Here is a 19,403-nt window from a genome sequence, read left to right on the forward strand (position 1 = left end):
GAGCTTCCCGTAAGCACCGTCATCTGGCACTGTGGAGGCGATGGGGGGGGGGGGGGGGGTGTCGGTGTCTCGTCAGTGGAAGGCGGCACAACAAAATGTGGACTCCCGACTGTGCCATCTGTATGCATGGGATCGAGCGTTGCTCCTTTGCATGCGTGAGTTTTCTTTGGGCGCTCTGGTTTCCTCCCACACGTAAACACGCATTAGTTGGGCGATAGCATGTGAATGTATAGAGGACCACAGAGCTTGGGCAATCGCTGTTGGTCGTGCCGGATGATCACCTAGCTGCTGCTGTCCCTGGATTGGTCTGTGGTTCCTCCTCGCACCTCTGAGTCATCCTCTCCTCTTCTAGAGCGAACTCTCGGTTACGAGCTGACAATAAACACATTCTCCTATATCTGCCATCGCAACGCGGGTCCTAAAATATTGAGACGGGATCCAGGAAAGAATATCTCGCTTGAAACATGGCTCTGAACATTTTTTTAAAAGAAGTGACCCATTTTTTCACAACCCACGTCGCGTAATTATGCAATAACTGTCTCAGAGAGAACGCTCCAAAGTAATGTGAACACGAAATACCTTCCACCCCAATCCTTCCAGCCACTGCGGTACACACTCCGAGGGGGTTATTGTTTTAATGAACTCATTAAGGACCAGCACTGTGTGTTTTTTTAAAGCTGCCTTTGGGTTGCAGAGCACATCGAGCTGACTGCACGCGTTCATTGCCATCGTAATCAATCAGAATTACAAAGCATAGGGCCATAGATTCAACTAATTGGTGATTTCCTCACAGAGACTTTGATCCTCCCTTAAGACTGAGACAATGAGTCCCATTTTAATGAACAGCTCTTTTTGTTGTTGCCGCTGTTGCCATTTAACCAATGTTATCCCTGATTGAGCTGTCGGCGTCGCGCTCGCAAATAGACGAAGAACTCTAGCGCAGCACAACCCCTGGGGTTAGAGAGCGGCCCGCGGAAGTGGATACCGCAGCGCTACCTCTGAGATCATGTCAAGCGACCTCTGGCTCACGCAGTAGAGGTCAGTCGCGTGAGAGTCATGATGCTCATCGCATGACAGTCCAACCGATGGTTTCCTTTCTCAGAGCTGCAAGTCAGCCAAATTGAGCACGGAATCCAAACGTGGCGTGCTGTTTGTCGCGCTCTCATTGGTCTACAGGCGACATCTGGGCATGCATGTCCCGTTGCCTCCTGCCAGCGGGCGTTCGACACTTCATGTGGCCTTAAAGTGCACGTAGCCTGGCACAAGCGCCGTAGTGAAGTCACCGCCACTTGTTGTTGGTGTGCAGGCTGAGATCATCCACTCCCTTACACCCGAGAATCCAGTTCGAGGGCAGGCAGTGGCTGAAACCTGGATTCGAACCCAGGTTCTCAGCGGTGCCAGCTCAGCGTCTCTGACCTCTGATGACCAATCGTCTGGCCACCAGCCACCTCATGACGAGGCATTGCACGCGCGCACACCACGTGCAATGAGTGCCGCCCACTGGAACACGACGTGGCGTCACAGGCGGGTGTCAGCGATCCTGACACCAGCCTCACCACAGGCCACTCTGCCCACCTTGCTACCCCCCCCCCCCCTTCCCCACCACTAATATTTTGCCACGAGCAATTGTGCTCACAAAAAAATTAAGACCGACCTAAAATATTAAGACCGAAACAGAGGAGGAAGATTTCTCCACAACTCTGGCTGTCGCCTGATGAGGCTGGTTGTAATTACCGGCGAAAAGTCACGCTACGCGAATTGTAAACGTTGTGGGTTTTAGTCTCCAACACAACTGGTGGTGCTGAACTAGTAACGAATTGTCACGTTTGGTTCACGTAACAAACCTTACTAATTGGCCGTGTCGGGTGGTGTTGGCGGGTTTAACGACACATTTATATTTACGCGATCAAATCCATAAAAAAACCTCTATTATGGACTAAATAAAGCATTCACTTTCCACCAGAGCCCCGTTCTCTCGGAAAAATACGACTGCTATTGACCACCCCCTCGATCCCAAGGAACCATACGATGCTGTCCGGCTCGCTGGGATCAATTTGAATCTTTTCCAGGCGCAGCGAGCAACGGTCACAATAAATAAATGAATGAATCGATGGACAAAATGAGTACACAATTAGCGGGATTTATTAGCAGAGTAAAACGGCGATGGACGCAAACGCGTTTGCGCTAATTGATTCGCGAGTAAAACAAATGTGGCCCCAATTATTATTTTCATTTCTTCGCACGCGATAAAAATAACGCTCGCTTTATTGTCATTCTATTTATTTCACAGTACGGCTGGACACCCGCTGAGCCGAGTCGAAGATTCAATTCCCACGACTGTGTGACCTCCACCCCCCTGCCCGCCTCGCCAAAAAATCCACAGGGGATTACCAACTCACGCCGCCTGCACACGATAAAGACCTCATGGCCATCCTTCTAAGGCGTCGCTCATCCTCTGTTCCAGTGGTTCGAGGCCCAACCAGCAGCAGCATCATCAGCAGTCATCATTAATCCACTGCTGGATGAGTGCCTCTCCACGTCAACAACACCGTCTCTTATGGCTCTGCGATGGAGCAGCCTATCCAGCGCCCGATGTCACACGAGCTGACTTCATCGCTCCCCATCCCTTGGCTGCCTCACTCACATCGGTCACAACCAATGGCCATCATTCCTTCCCTCTGACAGTACGATGTCTCTCTCGTGCACGTGTTGCTAATTGTTGTCGCCCGGTGCAACCGCCAGCATGGATCTCTCCACGCTTTATATATGTGTTTTTATTTTGCGCCAATCATGATCACATTTTAAATATTCTACAAATTAAAAAGCAAATTGGGGATTATTTACACAACAATAACAACGACGAAAAAATGCATTTAACAACTTAATAATTCTTCAAATGTATTACGATGATGAATCTCAATGGGCTCTAAACTCTTCAAATGAAAATAATGCAAATATTATCGACAGATTCTAAGCAGGTGCTGTTAGCGAGTGCCTGCTAAACCGACTATACACACGAGGGCATCAGCCCAGCATCGCACACGCAGACACCTTTGTCCCTGCCGCGCTAATTTTGATGATGACGCGATGACGCCACGTGCTTTTCATTGTATGCCGAGTTTACCTAGGGGAGTCTCGGCGTAGGTTCAGAAACAATCATTACCGACATCATTAAACGAGGCTAGGCATCGAATTCGGGCCGCCGGCACTGTGGTGCGCCGTGCAACAAACCCCTACAAAACAGAAAAGAAATACGCATGTATGAACATTGTTACTGGGCTTCGTCTAGTTTGACTCAGCCATAAATGAGTGGCCAAGAGCAATATGCAACGCAACTACTGCTAGCGAGCATTCATTAAGGTCAGCACAGCGCATGGGGGTATGGCGCACTGTACGTGGCGAGCGCCACACCTGACTGCTTCTGTCGTTGATGATTACACACTCACAACAAAAGACAAATATCCCCCGTGTAGCCATAAAAAACGGCTGGGGCAAGTGTTGTTAGCGAGCACGCCACACGAGGGGGTGAGTGGCCAGCACAACGCCCGACCGCCTTTGTCTTCCCAGTGGCGATGTTTTTACTTACCGCACCAGGTACTTATTTGAGGCTGAGTCGACCTAGGGGAGGCCCAGGACCAGTTCAGATAATCGCCACTGGTGTTGGCCGTGAGCGAGAATCGAACTCGGGTCACCAGGTTCGTAGCGCGGCGTACTAACCCCTACACCTACCGCTCCCCACAATTACACGCACACACTACACCAGCAGTACCCATTTAAAGCTGGGTCGATCTAGGGGATGCCTGGGACGGGTCCAGGTAACACGTCATGCATTGTCTAGAATCTCACACGAGGTGTCTGGGGGATGGTAGCACACCGCGCGATGACCACCGCTCACCATACAAAGACCCCCCGTACAACCTGACAGACGTGACAGGCCAAGTGCTGTTAGCGAGCGCCTATAAAGATCGGCGCGACGCATGTGTCCAAGGCTTGCCACGTTAAATACAATCGGAGCGGAGTGGTGCTGAAACGGACAGCGACCGTCTACTGCTGACGCGAGCCCGGCTCAGGGCCAGAATGAGAAGGAGCTTCCGCGGATTTCTATTTCATATCAATCCACTTTAGAATCGAGTTAAAGGAAATGGTGGCGACGGGAGTGTTACGGACGAACGGCATTTATAATCATTATAATAATGAAAACGCATGTTTCTAAAAGAGGAGGAAAAACCCGGAGGACCCGGACAAAACCCTACACGACCACGGGAGAGAGAGAGAGACATGCAAACCGCAAATATACAGCAGCAGGCGTCAGGCTCGGGATCGAGCCCACGACCTCCTGCATACCAGGCGAGGTAGTTAACATCTCCTAGCCACCGTGATGTTGATCAGAGAGAGAGAGAGACCTGCAAACCGCAAATATACAGCAGCAGGCGTCAGGTTCGGGATCAAGCCCACGACCTCCTGCATACCAGGCGAGGTAGTTAACATCTCCTAGCCACCGTGATGTTGATCAAAGAGAGAGACACGCAAACTCCAAATATACAGCAGCAGGCGTCAGGCTCGGGATCGAGCCCACGACCTCCTGCATACCAGGCGAGGTAGTTAACATCTCCTAGCCACCGTGATGTTGATCAGAGAGAGAGACACGCAAACTCCAAATATACAACAGCAGGCGTCAGGCTCGGGATCGAGCCCACGACCTCCTGCATACCAGGCGAGGTAGTTAACATCTCCTAGCCACCGTGATGTTGATGATGAGAGAGAGAGACACGCAAACTCCAAATATACAACAGCAGGCGTCAGGCTCGGGATCGAGCCCACGACCTCCTGCATACCAGGCGAGGTAGTTAACATCTCCTAGCCACCGTGATGTTGATGATGAGAGAGAGAGACACGCAAACTCCAAATATACAGCAGCAGGCGTCAGGCTCGGGATCGAGCCCACGACCTCCTGCATACCAGGCGAGGTAGTTAACATCTCCTAGCCACCGTGATGTTGATCAAAGAGAGAGACACGCAAACTCCAAATATACAGCAGCAGGCGTCAGGCTCGGGATCGAGCCCACGACCTCCTGCATACCAGGCGAGGTAGTTAACATCTCCTAGCCACCGTGATGTTGATCAAAGAGAGAGACACGCAAACTCCAAATATACAGCAGCAGGCGTCAGGCTCTGGATCAAGTCCACGACCTCCTGCATACCAGGCGAGGTAGTTAACATCTCCTAGCCACCGTGATGTTGATCAAAGAGAGAGACACGCAAACTCCAAATATACAGCAGCAGGCGTCAGGCTCTGGATCAAGTCCACGACCTCCTGCATACCAGGCGAGGTAGTTAACATCTCACTACCGACGCGCCCAATCAGTCGTAGTATGACGACTCCGTTGCCCGGCTGACAAACACGAAGGATGCATCGTCACAGCCGTGATTCACGCACCACTCTGCTGCTCCCGACGCGATCATCTGGGCTCAACCACCTCGGCGTTCAACGATAGCCTTAGCTCTACTCCGACGTCAGCCATACAAAGCGGACGTTAGCATCAAATCAATATTACCCCCTTACATCCATCAAATCGGGGTTCTCCACAGCAAAATTACCTTATATCATGGGCTTCAAACAAAGGTGTTCAAGAGTTAACATCACAAAATGTAGGGCAGTGGGTAACTGATTTTAGGTTAACTAATTTGATGAAGTACCCCAGCAGATGCGTAAGAGGTGGTGGGGCCGTGGGAAGACCTTCATTGCACAGTGGAAACACAACAGCTGCTGATGATGATTATGATTACATTTATAAAACAAGAACGGAGAATTGCTCGTGATGACACGACCCACTGATACAGTCCTTTACAGTAATCACAAGACTACAATTACGAATGGCCTACCCATGGTGAGCAGTAGGAGGGGGGGGGGGGGGTGCGTGAATGTGTGTGTGTGTGCGTGTTAGTTGCTAGCAAATAGCACTTGCCCCAACAGTCTGTTAGGCTGTATGGTGGGTTCATTGCATTTGTCTTGCAGTGGGGAGCGGTGGTGTAGCAGTTAGCGCCCTGCGCTTCAAGACCAGAAACGCGAGTTTGATTTGCACTCACGGCCGACACAAAGTGACGATTATCTGAACTCGGTTCTGGGCCTCTACTAGATCGACTCGGCCTCAAATGAGTATCTAGTGCCGTGTGTTTCAACAAAAAAAAACATCGCCACTAGGTGAGACAAAGGCGTCCGGATGTGGTGCTGGCCACCCACCCCTTCGTGTGCCGTGCCGGCCTTCCTAGGTACTACTCGCTAACAGCACTTGCCCCAACAGTTCGTTAAGGCTACACGGCGGAGAGAGGGGGGGGGATCTTTTTCACAGTGACACATCCCTGCCCGAAGATCATTACCACCCAAGTTCGATTGCCGAACACGCACAACCATCACCAGTGGTGGCAAGCGCGATCAAAACCTGTTGCTTGGGCTTCCTCTCGATTCACTCGGCCCGAACTGAGTGTCCGATGGGCTGTTCGCGAATAACAGCACGCGGGAGACAAATTTAATCGTGCGGTGATGTTCGCCACACAACTTTTTGGTTTTGTGCCCGGCCTTAATAGGTGCTCGCTAACAGCACTGGACCCAACGCTCTGCATGGCCATGCGAGGAATCTCCGTTTACGAGTTGCGAGCATGTTGTGTGCGCTGTACAGAATGCGTGCACGCATGTACTGTGTGTTGGACTTTTTTCCCGCCGTACGTAGCCAACCGTGCTCATCGGAGGTGCGGGAAATTACCGGAGTGGTGCGATTCTAAATGAAGGCCACCGGCAAAAGAGATGTGCGTGGAGACGTGCATGCATTTACGTTTACATAGTTGAGATTAGCAAACGAATATGTAAATCAGAGATCACCAGTGGTGGGGGTAGTCTCGCTCACTGTGCCGTGACAACATTGAATCATGATACTCATGTCTGCTGCGCTGGATAACTCCACGTGGACCTTATTAAAACATTTATTTACCCAAGGGATTGCGACATTTCAATATTTTTTTTTTACAAATCAACACGTGTCGGCATTTGTAGGCAGCAGGCATTTAACCGCACTTGCCTGCCACTAAAACTGCTAATTATTTTATTTTCTGTTTAACCGGAAAAAACATTCGCTGAGTCTTGACACAACATTTCAAGAGACTCCTGTCACATGAGGACGGTTGGCCAATTACACATGGCTCTGTGTGCTTGGATTCGCGTGGCATGAAATAAAACGATGAAGTACACAGAGCAAACCGAGACATGGGAATTGGGTGCCACTCGACGTTTTGCACAGACAGATTCAAGAATCCCCATTGCTGGTACCGCTGGCAGGCATGTCCTCGCCACCGAGAGCAGCCCACAACTACAACTGGCACCTCCAGCCAGTCTCAATCCGAATCGTAACCAACCTCAGCCCTGCTTAGCTTCCCAGAGCGGGGTGTATTGAAGGTGAATTTGGTGAACATTGTTGGCTCGGTTCCCGTCATAAATCCGCATAGTAAAAAAAAAAATCTACTTAGGATTAGCAACATCGGAAAATTGATTGTTGTTACTTTCTGCTCCAGCGCACAGCGCCGTCTGCTGATAAGTAGGTGTCAAATACCTCCCGCGCGAATCCCGCACGGGCAAATCGCCGCCATGCATTTGCAGATAACAAACGTACGCATAACACGTTACATGTGTGTGGTGTGTGTGGTGTGTGTGTGTGTGGTGTGTGCGGTTAGCGCGCTACGCTATGAACCCGGCGACCCCGGTTCGTTTATCGCCCACGGCCAACACCAGTGACGATTATCTGAACCGGTACTGGGCCTCCCCTAGGTTGACTCCGCCTCAAATGAGTAGCTGGTGGTGTGTATGTGGTGTGTGTGTCTTGTGTGTGGTGTTTGTGGTGTGTATGTGTGTGGTGTGTGTGTGTGGTGTGTGTGGTGTGTGTGTGGTGTGTATGTGTGTGTGGTGTGTATGTGTGTGGTGTGTGTGTGGTGTGTGTGGTGTGTGTGTGGTGTGTATGTGTGTGTGGTGTGTATGTGTGTGTGGTGTGTGTGTGGTGTGTGTGTGTGTGGTGTGTGTGTGGTGTGTATGTGTGGTGTGTATGTGTGTGTGGTGTGCGTGAGGTGTGTGTGCGGTGTGTGTGGTGTGTATGTGTGTGTGTGTGGTGTGTGTGTGGTGTGTGTGTGGTGTGTGTGGTGTGTGTATGTGGTGTGTATGTGTGTGTATGTGTGTGTGGTGTGCGTGAGGTGTGTGTGCGGTGTGTGTGGTGTGTATGTGTGTGTGGTGTGTGTGTGTATGTGGTGTGTGTGTGGTGTGTGTGTATGTGGTGTGTGTGTGTGTGTGGTGTGCGTGGTGCGTGTGTGTAACTCGACTGAGCAGGGGAGACGGGTCAGTCTATCCGTCTCGCGTAAATGCGTCACGAATGTCCACGTGGGGGGGGGGGGCATCGCCTCGGCCCCCCACCGAGGCGCGGCGCGAGCCACCGGCCGCTTGCAAAACGCCGCACGGGCGGGCAGCACCCCCCCCCCCCCCCATCCCCTCCCAGCTTGAATCTCAGAGGACTCCCAACCGGCACGAACATCCCGAACCGGCACTGGACACCGGGCATCATCCACAACAACAACAACATCATCATCATCATCGTGACAACAGCAACAAGAACAATCATAGCAGCGACAGCCAGGGCTGCGCCCTCCACGCTGGGCACGCGCACAGCGAGCCACGTGGGACCCCCCCGTGCCGACAACCGTGACGACGCGACGGCTCACCACCCCCCCCCCCCCCACACCCCCACCACCAATGCGTGCCGGCCATTCACATCGCTCACCGTGGAAAGCCGTCTTTGTATCCCTTGGCCGTGCGGAATTGCGCGGCTTCTCCTGCTTGCTTGCCTGCCTGCCGCTGTTTGCTACTGCAGCGGGCGTCCCGAGGGGGCCAAAGGATACACTCGCAAGGCGCCTCCGTGCGTCCCTACCGCCAGGATCTTCTGCACCGGGTCGAAGGCGAGCGCCGTGGGTTGATGCGGGAATCCGTGTCTCACCGTCTACGGCCGCGTGCCGTGAACAAGAACGTTTAAGGGGACGTCAACACAGAGGAAGAGAGAGCCTAGGGCAGCCACCACCGACTCCCTCACCCCCCCCACTCCCAAAGAGGACAACTGCGAGGACCGGCGGTGATTAATGCGCGTGCGTTTCTGCCGGATGCTTGCTGAGGCTAAGTGCACTGTTACACCGCAGGGAGGCCTTCGTCCAGCAGTGGATTGATCATGGCTGACGGCGACGCGTCCCCAACCGGCGATTGTGATGAAATATGCAGAGGGGGTTGAAGGTCAGTCGGCCGAAACGTCGATATTTCGCTTTTGCTAAGGATCACCTATTAACGGCTGTTCAACTGACGAGCAGCTGCTGTCCGCGGTACGGGCTCATCGAAGGCGCAGTGTTGGCGACGGCGACTAATCGAATGGCGCTCCGCGTGCCTTCGTCGTGGCGATCACGCTAAAAATACGGGAGAGTAGAACCTGCGTGTGTGTGTGTGTGCCTGTGTGTGTGTCTGTGTGGGTTTAACCTGCAGGCTGGATTGTGTGAGGAGCTCACAAATCCTTGAAAGATCTGGGCAAGGTCCCATCGGTGAGCTCCTCCGGCAGGCAAGGCTGCGATGGCTGGGTCATGTAGCCCGCATGCCCAGCCACCGAATGCCGAAACAGCTTTTGTTCGGTCGGATCGAGGGGGCTAAGCGGGCGCGGCACGGGCTAGAGAAGAGATGGAGTGATGTGGTACAGGAGGACGTGGAGCTGAGTGGACTTGCCGATGACTGGTACCAGCGGTGTCAAGATCGGCCTCTGTGGAGGAGGCTCGTGAAGGACGCTACTGGGCAGCTGGAGGCAGTCGCCCTCCAACAACAACAACGGAGGGCGGAGGAGCGACGCTCACAACAACGAGCGGAGCGCCGGGTGGCTAAGCACAGCAGGTTGCCACAGTAGGGGGCACAGGTGGTGCATCAGCCAGTCATCTCAGTCAGTCGACCCGTGGCACCTGGGTCTGCCCCGTGACCTCCTGCCAGCGGGCGTTCGACACTTCACGTGGCCTCAGGGTGCACATATCCTGGCACAAGCGTCGTGGTGACGTCACCGTCACTTAGTGGCGAATAGCGGTTGTTGTTGTTGCGTGTGACTGTGTGTGTCTGTGTGTGTGTGTGTGACTGTGTGCGTGACTGTGTGTGTGACTGTGTGTGTGTCTGTGTGTGTGTCTGTATGTGGGGAGCGATAGTGTAGCGGTTAGCTCGCTGCGCTATGAGCCTGGCGACCCGGGTTCGATTCCCGCTCACGGCCAACACCAGTGACGATTATTTGAACCGGTCCCGGCCCTCCCCTAGGTCGACTCAGCCTCAAATGAGTACCTGGTGCGGTGTGTAAACATTGCCACTAAGGAGATAAAGGCGGTCGGGCATGGTGCTGGCCACCCACCCCCTCGTGTACCGTTCGGGCCTTCATAGGTGCTCGCTAACAGCTCTTGCCCCTACAGTCAGTTTAGGCTATACGGGGGATCTTTGTTTTGTGTCTGTGTCTGTGCGTCAAGTATCTGCGCCGTGATGCAGGGCACGGCTTGGCGAGGGCCACCGCCGCGAGCTCCGCACAAATCCTCGCCACCTCGGGCGCGCGCTGCCCGGCCACTTCAATTGTCCTCGAAATTACGTTTCGTTTTTTTTCGTGTCGTTGGCGAATAAACCAAAAATAAAAACAATGTGGCACGATACGGCACTTTGATGCGAGTTCATTGGTTCCGCCCGTCCTCGGGCGGGTGTGGGGGAACTGTGGCGCAGCGGTTAGCGCAATGCGATGCTGAGAATCCGGACGAATCCGAGTTCAATTCCCCCGAGCACGGCCAAAGATCCGTGGCGCCAAGCCATCTTATCCAAATCGCTTGTGGCCGGCGTGGTCAAAGACTGCTCCCTCCCCATCGTCCAGGAGCGGATTGCCAGAGCGCAGTCTCTCCATGATTATTTGCGATTATAATTTTTCAACCAAAACAAAACATCGTCGCCTATTTTATATGTTGATAGTTTCCCTGCGAAGGCTACGCACGGGCCTAATTATTGGTGAGCGTGTTGAGTGATTTTTGTTGTTATTTGTGCTTTGTGCACCACCCCTGCCAACGCAGCAGCAGCACCACCCAAATAATTCGTGATAATTTCTGTTTTACTTACTTGCTCTTAGAACTCTACTCGGCTGTGAATGAGCGTTACTCGTATGGGGCTTGCGGCATTGAGGTGCGCGTGCGTCTTCGCGCGCGCGTGCACGGGAGAGCGGTGGCGCAAGCGGTCAGCGCGCTGCACTGCAACCCCGGCGAGACGAGTTTGATTCCCGCTCACGGCCAACCAACACCGCTGGCGATTAATCTGAACCGGTTCTGGCCTTCCCCTAGGTCGACTCGGCCTCAAATGAGTACCTGGTGCAGTGTTTAAAAGAAAACATCGCCACTAGGGGAGACAAAGGCGGCCGGGCGTGGTGGTGGGTCACCCATCCATTCGTGTGCCGTGCCGGCCTTCGTAAGTGCTACTCGCGAACAGCAGCTGCACCCAACAGTCTGCTAAAGGCTACATGGGGTGATCGTTGTCTTTGTCAGTATATACAAATGCGTGTGTACGCGCGTGTGTGTGTGTACGTGTGTGTGTACGCGTGTGTGTACGCGTGTACGCGTGTGTGTGTGTCTCGCGTTATCGTTCACCTTTGATACTTGGAAGTGTTCGGAGGCGAGGCTCTCCGCGATCTCGCTCTCGGGCTTGCTGGGGCTCTGCGGGGCTCCCGGCGTGGTGAGGCCGTCCAGCACCTTGCGGAAATTGTCCGTGAAGCGCTTCATGGCGACAACGGCGAAGAGCGGGCGGCGGGGCGCAAGAGAGATTCGCCGTCGGCCGCAATAATTTTGAACCCGTTTTTCTCTTTATGTGGGGGGGGGGGGACTGTGGAGGGTTCCGAGGATATTTAAAAGGGGGGAGGGGGTGGGATAAATAAACAAGCAATTCCCCTTTTAATTCGACTACATCGGAGCGTGGCAAGTGCCGTCCCTCCTACTCCTCCTCTCCCCTCCGCTTCCTCTCTTGTAAGCTATTCGCCTCTCCCTTGTAGTAGTAACACGCGCACGGAAGACGAACGCGCGAGATGACCGTCCGTGCTCGTCTCGCCCCTCTTTCTCTGTCTCTCTAACCCCGCTCGCGCGCGTCAAAGGCGAGCAGTGCGCTCCGTTCTCTCTCCCTGAGCACTTCCCAGCCCGTCCGCCTCCCTCCCTTTCCCCTCTCGCCGTGTCGCTCCGGCGCCTCTGTCGCGCTCGCTTTATGCCGTGCACGCTGGGCGCGAGAGAGAGAGGGAGAGGGAGGGAGGGAGAGCGGTGGGTTGTTCAACCAAACCGCACGCCTCGCTCGTCATCCGCAAAACCCATCCCCTTCATCCCCCCCCCCCCAATTGGGTAGCAATGGGTCGAGCTGGGCCCCCACCACCTCACCACCCCACACCACTGCGAGAGACGAAGAGGAGGAGGAGGGAGGAGGAGGGGGGTTGATCTCCCTCGTGTTATGCGCATTGCCACCACGGGTGCGCGCTCTGCACCGGCTGCGTCTTGCGGATGACGGTGACGATGGCGTTCGAACACGTTCAGCGGACGGATGGCACATGTCGAGAGCGGGGTCTGCTCATTACTCCTCGATTGGAACTGATGCATCGCAATCATCGCCACCCCCTTCTCCCGCCCTCCCCTGCTGGCAAGACTAACACAGCGAGGTCCCTCTAGCAACACGAGACGCAGCGCTCTCTCTCTCTTTCTCTCGAGCTCTCTTCCTCCTTGAGACGACGTCGACGTGAAGGAGCAGAGAGGCGCGCGCGCGCGCGGTGTTGTGCATTCGATTCCGTCCTTGCGTATGATGGCAAACACGTTCAGCAGCTCATGCCAACGCCCGCAGACAGCTGCCCGTGATCGCCACGGTCGTTGTCGCTGGTGGCGACCGTTCGCCCGGCGCGGCAGTTGAAGCGATGGGGCGAGGCGTGTACTGTATAGCCACCTACCGCTCACTGCCTCTCTTCACTCAGCACCCAGAATCAGAATCAAAATATGTATTTATATCGGAGGAATCCGCTGTGCTATGGAGCTCTATTATTTTTTAATATGCCCAATATAGCTGGGTACTTATGCCACATTTACTCTGTTGGCCCATGGTCGCGTAGCGATGGGACAGGGTGTGGGCAAGCCCACCTCTTCCAAGTCGGGTTGCCAACCGTCCCGGATTGACCGGGAGAATCGACGGGGATATGGCATCGATTTCCCGGTGACGATTGAAAGGAATCCCGGGAGATTTGTTTTCACAGAAAATTAATCGAGTACAAATAATCATAATTCGCTGATATCTCCCGGAATATCTTCAGTCAGAGTTTGTGACCCTAATTCCAGCGTGGGAAGAGCAAACAAAATACAACTCGGCTCATGACCCCTATGGCGGATGAGCATTCAGCCAGCAGTGGCGTGAGCAGGAAAGCAATTGTGGAGCAGGGGGGGGGGCTACGGGGGACGGGGGGGGGGCTGAGTCCCTCCACCCCTCCACCATCCCCCCCCCCCCACAAAACTGACAGATCAGGCTGCCCCTTTAACAAATGGTGTCGGGCAGTGGTTCTTCTGAACCTGTGGTGCACCCTGCACCCCCTGGGGGTGCGAGATGCCCTTTCTGGGGGGTGCGAGACGCGACGCAGGGCCAGACTAAGGGGCCGTCCATAAATGACGTCACGCGATTTCGGACGATTTTTGACCCCCCCCCCCCCCTCGTCACACGGCGTTACAAAAAGTCAGACCCCCACTCTAATATGACGTCACAAAGCTCTGCCCCCCCAAACCCCCGAAAAATATAAAACATGCTTCAAATCGCTTTAAACTATTGTCATTGTAATGCGTATTTAATGTGCCGCTGCACTCTGATGTTGTAGGAGAAAACATTTATTAAAAAGTCTATTTAATTAAGTAGAACGTGTTGTTTATATTAATTTAAAGTTGCGCATTTTGATGTGACGTCATATTTCTCACCCCCCCGCTCCGTCGTCACACATCGTCACAAATGTCTGACCCCCCCCCCCTAGGTGCGTGACGTCATTTATAGACTGCCCCTGATTTGTTTTAGAAGGTAAATCATCGAAAACACCGACGGAAGCACGGGCACGTAAGTTACAACTTACTTAGTTTCATTAAACCCCACGTAGTTATTAACATTCTACATTTTTTTACGATTGAGAAGCAAAGAGGTTTGGCAGGCTGCAGTAAAAGGTTCATCACCGATGCTGTAGGCGAAGCAGAGCATTTTGATTGGATAAAGGCTTAACAAACACGGTACAATGGCAGCTATGGCATCATCACCACAAAGACAAAGATCCACCGTATAGCCTTAGTATACTGCTGGGGCAAGTACTGTTAGCGAGGAGCAACTATGAAGGCCGGCACCGCACGCGACGGGGTGGCAGCATCACGCCCGACCGCCTTTGTCTCCCCAGTCGCGATGTTTACACACCGCACCAGGTACTCATTTGAGGCTGAGTCGAGCTAGTTTTCAGTTTCAGTTTCTTTATTTTGGTATAGCCCTGTGAGCCATTCGGCTCTTGAATCGGGTGCAACCACAACAAACAAAAACACGAACAAGAAAACATCTTAAAGTGATTATGTGACTGTGCAAACAGAATATCCATGAAAAAAACAGTAAAATATTCCCGAAAAAAGCACCGTACACCAACGCTGTGTGCAAAAAATCCCAGTGGAATGCAAGTCAAACAACAACAACCACAAGAAAACTTAGATTAAGGCCATCAGTCTAACTTTGTACTACAATAAAACACACATGTCTAAACCAAAACACGTTTTCGAAATCACCAAAAAATAAAGCCATAATTGCAACGTAACAGTGACCGAATTTTTACAATAAACTACATAAATAACAGCTAGGGGAGGCCCAGGACCGTTTCAGAAAATCGTCACTGGGTGTTGGTGGCCGTAGTGAACGGGAATCAAAAATGAGGTCACCGGGTTCGTAGCGCAGCGTAGCGCTAACCGCTGCACCACCACTCCCACCGCCACCAGCACCACCAGCACCACCACCGCTCCCAGCACCACCAGCACCGCCACCACCAGCACCAGCACCCAACAACACCAGCACCACCGCCCCCAGCACTACCACCACTCCCACCGCCACCAGCACCACCACCACCACCAGCACCACCAGCACCACCAGCACCACCACCAGCACCCAACAACACCAGTACCACCACCGCTCCCAGCACCACCAGCACCACCACCACCAGCACCACCACCGCTCCCAGCACCACCAGCACCACCAGCACCAGGACCACCAGCACCACCAGCACCACCACCAGCACCCCAACAACACCAGCACCACCACCGCCCCCAGCACCACCAGCACCACCAGCACGACATTGCCTGAGACACAGAATGGGTGAGAGAGAAGAGAGAGAGACGCCACAGAGACACGCACGTCGTGTCGTTACTCACTGTGTTTACTTAGCGTTTGACATCTGTTTAAAGTTTGTTTAGCATTGATTGTGTCGTGACCCCCCCCCCATACCACCCATGCCCCCCCCCCTTTAAACAAGGTAACGACACTACATGGTTGTTGATATACACCGTGTGTGTGTATTTGTATCGACATATACAGACACGTCTCGTCGATGCTCACTTACAACGACTTGTCGACAGCGGCTGCACTGCGTTTGCGTCCCATGTGCCCGGCCAGGAAGGGAAGTCGTTCCTTCGCCCCGGCCCCTGCGATCGGCACGGTTGCCTGCGTACGGTGCGAACGAAGTTCAACGCACAGTGCGTTCGCTCAAGTCGGGAGCACGGTTAAGCAGCAACGCCGTAGCGGTCGCCGTGCATTGATACGACCAGTAAAGGGTGGATCGTGTCGTAAAACCCACACCGCTCGCTTACATCGGGGCTGATCACAACTTCACGTGATCAAAGTGGGACGACTCGAGTGAAGCCACCTCAAGGTGGTGCCGACCGACAAGCGAAGCCATGCGTAAATATATAAATGTGTCGTTAAACCCGCCACCACCCGACACAGCCAATGAGTAAGGGTTGTCACGTAAACAGAACGTGGCCAATTCGTCACTGGTACAGCAACACCGGTTGTGTTTTGGAGAGCCAAGCCACAACATTTACAATCTGAGTCCGACGTTTCGTCAGTTATGACAACGAGCTTCAACGCCGTACTCAGGTTGTAAATGTTGTGTCTTGGCTCTCCAACACAAGAACGGTGTTGCTGTCCACGTGACGGATTGGCACGTTCTGTTTACGTGACAAAACCTTGATAAATGGCTGTGCTGTTAATCCATACGAAAGAAAACGATCATCGCGGAAACGCGCATGAAATCCAAGGAGTTGTATCCGGTGATGCTCCTGCTGCGCTGGCAGTGGTGATGCACAGGTAAACCCGACAACCTCGACACGTCGTCTGTAACACTGTGGCCCTCAATAGGGAAATGTATAAGAGGACGACGTTTCGGGCAATGGGGATTCGTCATAGCTGGTCCTGGGCGCATGTACAAACAATAGCGATATGTGTGTTTAAAAACACGTAAAATATATACAGTATATGACAATTACAATATTTACCAACATTTACCGGCAAGGTATCGGTCCATTGCTATTTTGAAAATCCATATTATTGTGTCCAGCCCCCCTGGAAGAATGCCGCCCCACGCCGTGTCAGTCATGGGGGTGGGGGGGGGGGTGGTCATTTGTCCATACTTCACCACCATGGCCAGTGCGGGTAGATGAAGGGAGTGGGTAGGAGTGCGGCCAAAATGAGTTTAGACATCACACCCTGGTCGGGAATTGAACTCGGGTAATAGCGCAGTGCGGTAACCACTCGCCTCTGCTTCGAAAGAGGGCAGTTGCTTGAAACGTTAGCCACGATTGTATTTCGTTGATAACTCATTCGCATTCGTTGTGCAAGCATGTACAATATCATCCTAGAACTAGTAACATCCGTGTTACTGTGAAGGGTTAATGCTATTGCGAGTTAGTCCGTGGACTCAAATGATCCACTTCTGTTGTTGATACCCTCATCCATTGAAATGAATGTGTCAAACCTGTGCTGTACATGTATAATTTTATATATATACAGGGTGGCCCAAAAGTCAGGACACATAGGGTTGTTATATTTACTTTAACGCTGGAATTAAAGCATTTCAATTGTTTATTCTTCAAGTTAACGTCGTATCTATTATCGCAATTAATATGTATTTTCTCCTTCCTTTTCACGTGACATTTAAAAGTGGCAAGAAAATTGTCTGAATTCAGACACCTCCTTCACCAATTACTTGCGGTGATCAGCGTGGTGAAGTATGGACAACCGCCACCCCCCCCCCCCCCCGCGACCCACACAACGCGCGGATGGCCTTCATCTAGCAGTAGATTGAGAATGGCCCTAAATTGTATTCGGTCCAAACTTGGACTTTTTGCCCCCATCCTCCCGACAATGTCATGGGATATTTACATTGGCCCGTCTCAGAATGAGAATATGAATCGCTACTGGAGGAATCCGATGAGCTATAAAGCTCTTTTTCACAGATGTCCAGTATCTCACGACCCGTCGCTGCTGCGAACGCCTAGAACGCAACGTAAAAAAAACATCCGTACGATCAGCGGCGACACGTGTATACACGATACCGTTTTTACAACAACAAAAACGTTTCACATTAATTAATTCATGTCATGCGAATGTGAACTTGTCTTTCCGGTAGAGAAGCAACCCAGAGTCTGCCGGCTTATATATTTAAAGTTTGCTTTTGTCTCTCACCGAGGTCGCGTGGATGTTTTTTTTTTATCCGGGTCCTCTGTTTTTTCCCTCCACATTTAGAATCATGCATTTGGGATAATTTAGACTATTTTGCTGCTATAAATGTCCAAATGATGGGCCACTTTGTTGAGCTATCATTTGTGGCCAGGTCGCTTCTGAAAATAAGTTAATACCTCCGTGGACTTTGTCTGGTAGGATGGGGATGGTTTAGTGTTGTGTTTGTTTGTGTGATTTGTGAACCTTTCTTGTACTTTGCACGACTATCGTGTGTTTGTACTGTTTGTTGTTGTAACGTTCTTACCCGACTCTACTGGACATCCGTGAAAATTAGTTGTATAGCTCATCGGATTCCTCCAGAATGAATACATATTCGGAGTATTGCCCAGGAGTGAGAAACGGGTCAGATATCGGTGTAGAAGTTAGATCGATTCATTAGATCGACGTGGATCCGTCAGCCGAGAGCCTCGGGACGGTGCCTAGTGACTGACGGGTGGAGGAACACCTCGCGCCCATTGGCCGTGTAGAGCAACCACCACCAATTTGTACAGCCAGCTAGCCAGCCAGCCTGGAGCTAGACTTGTAACACAGCCTAGAGCTAGAGTTGTAACACACAGCCTAGAGCTAGAGTTGTAACATACAGCCTGGAGCTAGAGTTGTAACACACAGCCTAGAGCTACAGTTGTAACACAGCCTGGAGCTAGAGTTGTAACACACAGCCTGGAGCTAGAGTTATAACACAGCCTGCAGCTAGAGTTGTAACATACAGCCTGGAGCTAGAGTTGTAACACAGCCTGGAGCTAGAGTTGTAACACAGCCTGGAGCTAGAGTTGTAACACACAGCCTGGAGCTAGAGTTGTAACACAGCCTGGAGCTAGAGTTGTAACACAGCCTAGAGCTAGAGTTGTAACACAGCGTGGAGCTAGAGTTGTAACACAGCCTGGAGCTAGAGTTGTAACATACAGCCTGGAGCTAGAGTTGTAACACAGCCTGGAGCTAGAGTTGTAACACACAGCCTGGAGCTAGAGTTATAACACAGCCTGGAGCTAGAGTTGTAACATACAGCCTGGAGCTAGAGTTGTAACACAGCCTGAAGCTAGAGTTGTAACACGCCTGGAGCTAGAGTTGTAACACAGCCTGGAGCTAATTTGTAACACAGTGATATTTTGAAATTTACCTATTTTCAATGAGAAAACATGGTGTGTATGTGTGTCATTTCTTCACATAAAGTCCTGGTCACAAAAGCAAAGTTTGTGGGGAATAATAGCCATTTTTCATATTTTTGAGGCACAAGCAATTAGAAAATAACACTTACTACCCAGAAAGGAAAATCGTGGTCCATAGTGTCATCGAATGGGTTTTTGATCATAATACAGATTTTTTTTTGGGTTATATCACGTAAATATATAACTGTGACATTAAACCCGCCACCACCCGACACAGCCAACTAGTAAGGTTTGTCACGTAATCAGAACATGCCAATTCGTTACCAGTTTTGCACCACCGCTGTGTTGGAGAGCAAATCCACAACATTTACAATCTGAGTACGACGTTTCGCCAGTAATTACCACGAGCTTCATCG

General features: G+C 52.0%; 1 protein-coding gene across 9 annotated transcripts in view; it reads right to left on the reverse strand.

Annotated features, from left to right (window-relative positions):
- The window catches only part of LOC116955617 (syntaxin-binding protein 5-like), a 223,376-nt gene extending 211,002 nt beyond the window's left edge, over nt 1–12,374 (reverse strand). For 5 of the 9 annotated variants that reach the window (XM_032976781.2, XM_032976782.2, XM_032976778.2 and 2 more), the window contains exons 1-2: nt 11,710–12,373; nt 8,932–9,029 (exon numbers count right to left, since the gene is read on the reverse strand). In XM_032976781.2, coding sequence (XP_032832672.1) covers nt 8,932–9,029; nt 11,710–11,841 — 230 coding nt within the window. In that variant the 5' untranslated portion in view covers nt 11,842–12,373. Of the gene's footprint in view, nt 1–8,931; nt 9,030–11,709 lie in introns of all 9 variants that reach the window. The other 4 variants (XM_032976777.2, XM_032976783.2, XM_032976776.2 and 1 more) reach the window with 2 other exon arrangements.
- Between the last annotated feature and the right edge of the window lie 7,029 nt (nt 12,375–19,403).

The sequence above is a fragment of the Petromyzon marinus genome, chromosome 60, assembly GCF_048934315.1.
Source record: "Petromyzon marinus isolate PM22_M1 ecotype Great Lakes invasive population chromosome 60, UKy_Petmar_22M1.pri1.0, whole genome shotgun sequence".
Taxonomy (NCBI): domain Eukaryota; kingdom Metazoa; phylum Chordata; class Hyperoartia; order Petromyzontiformes; family Petromyzontidae; genus Petromyzon; species Petromyzon marinus.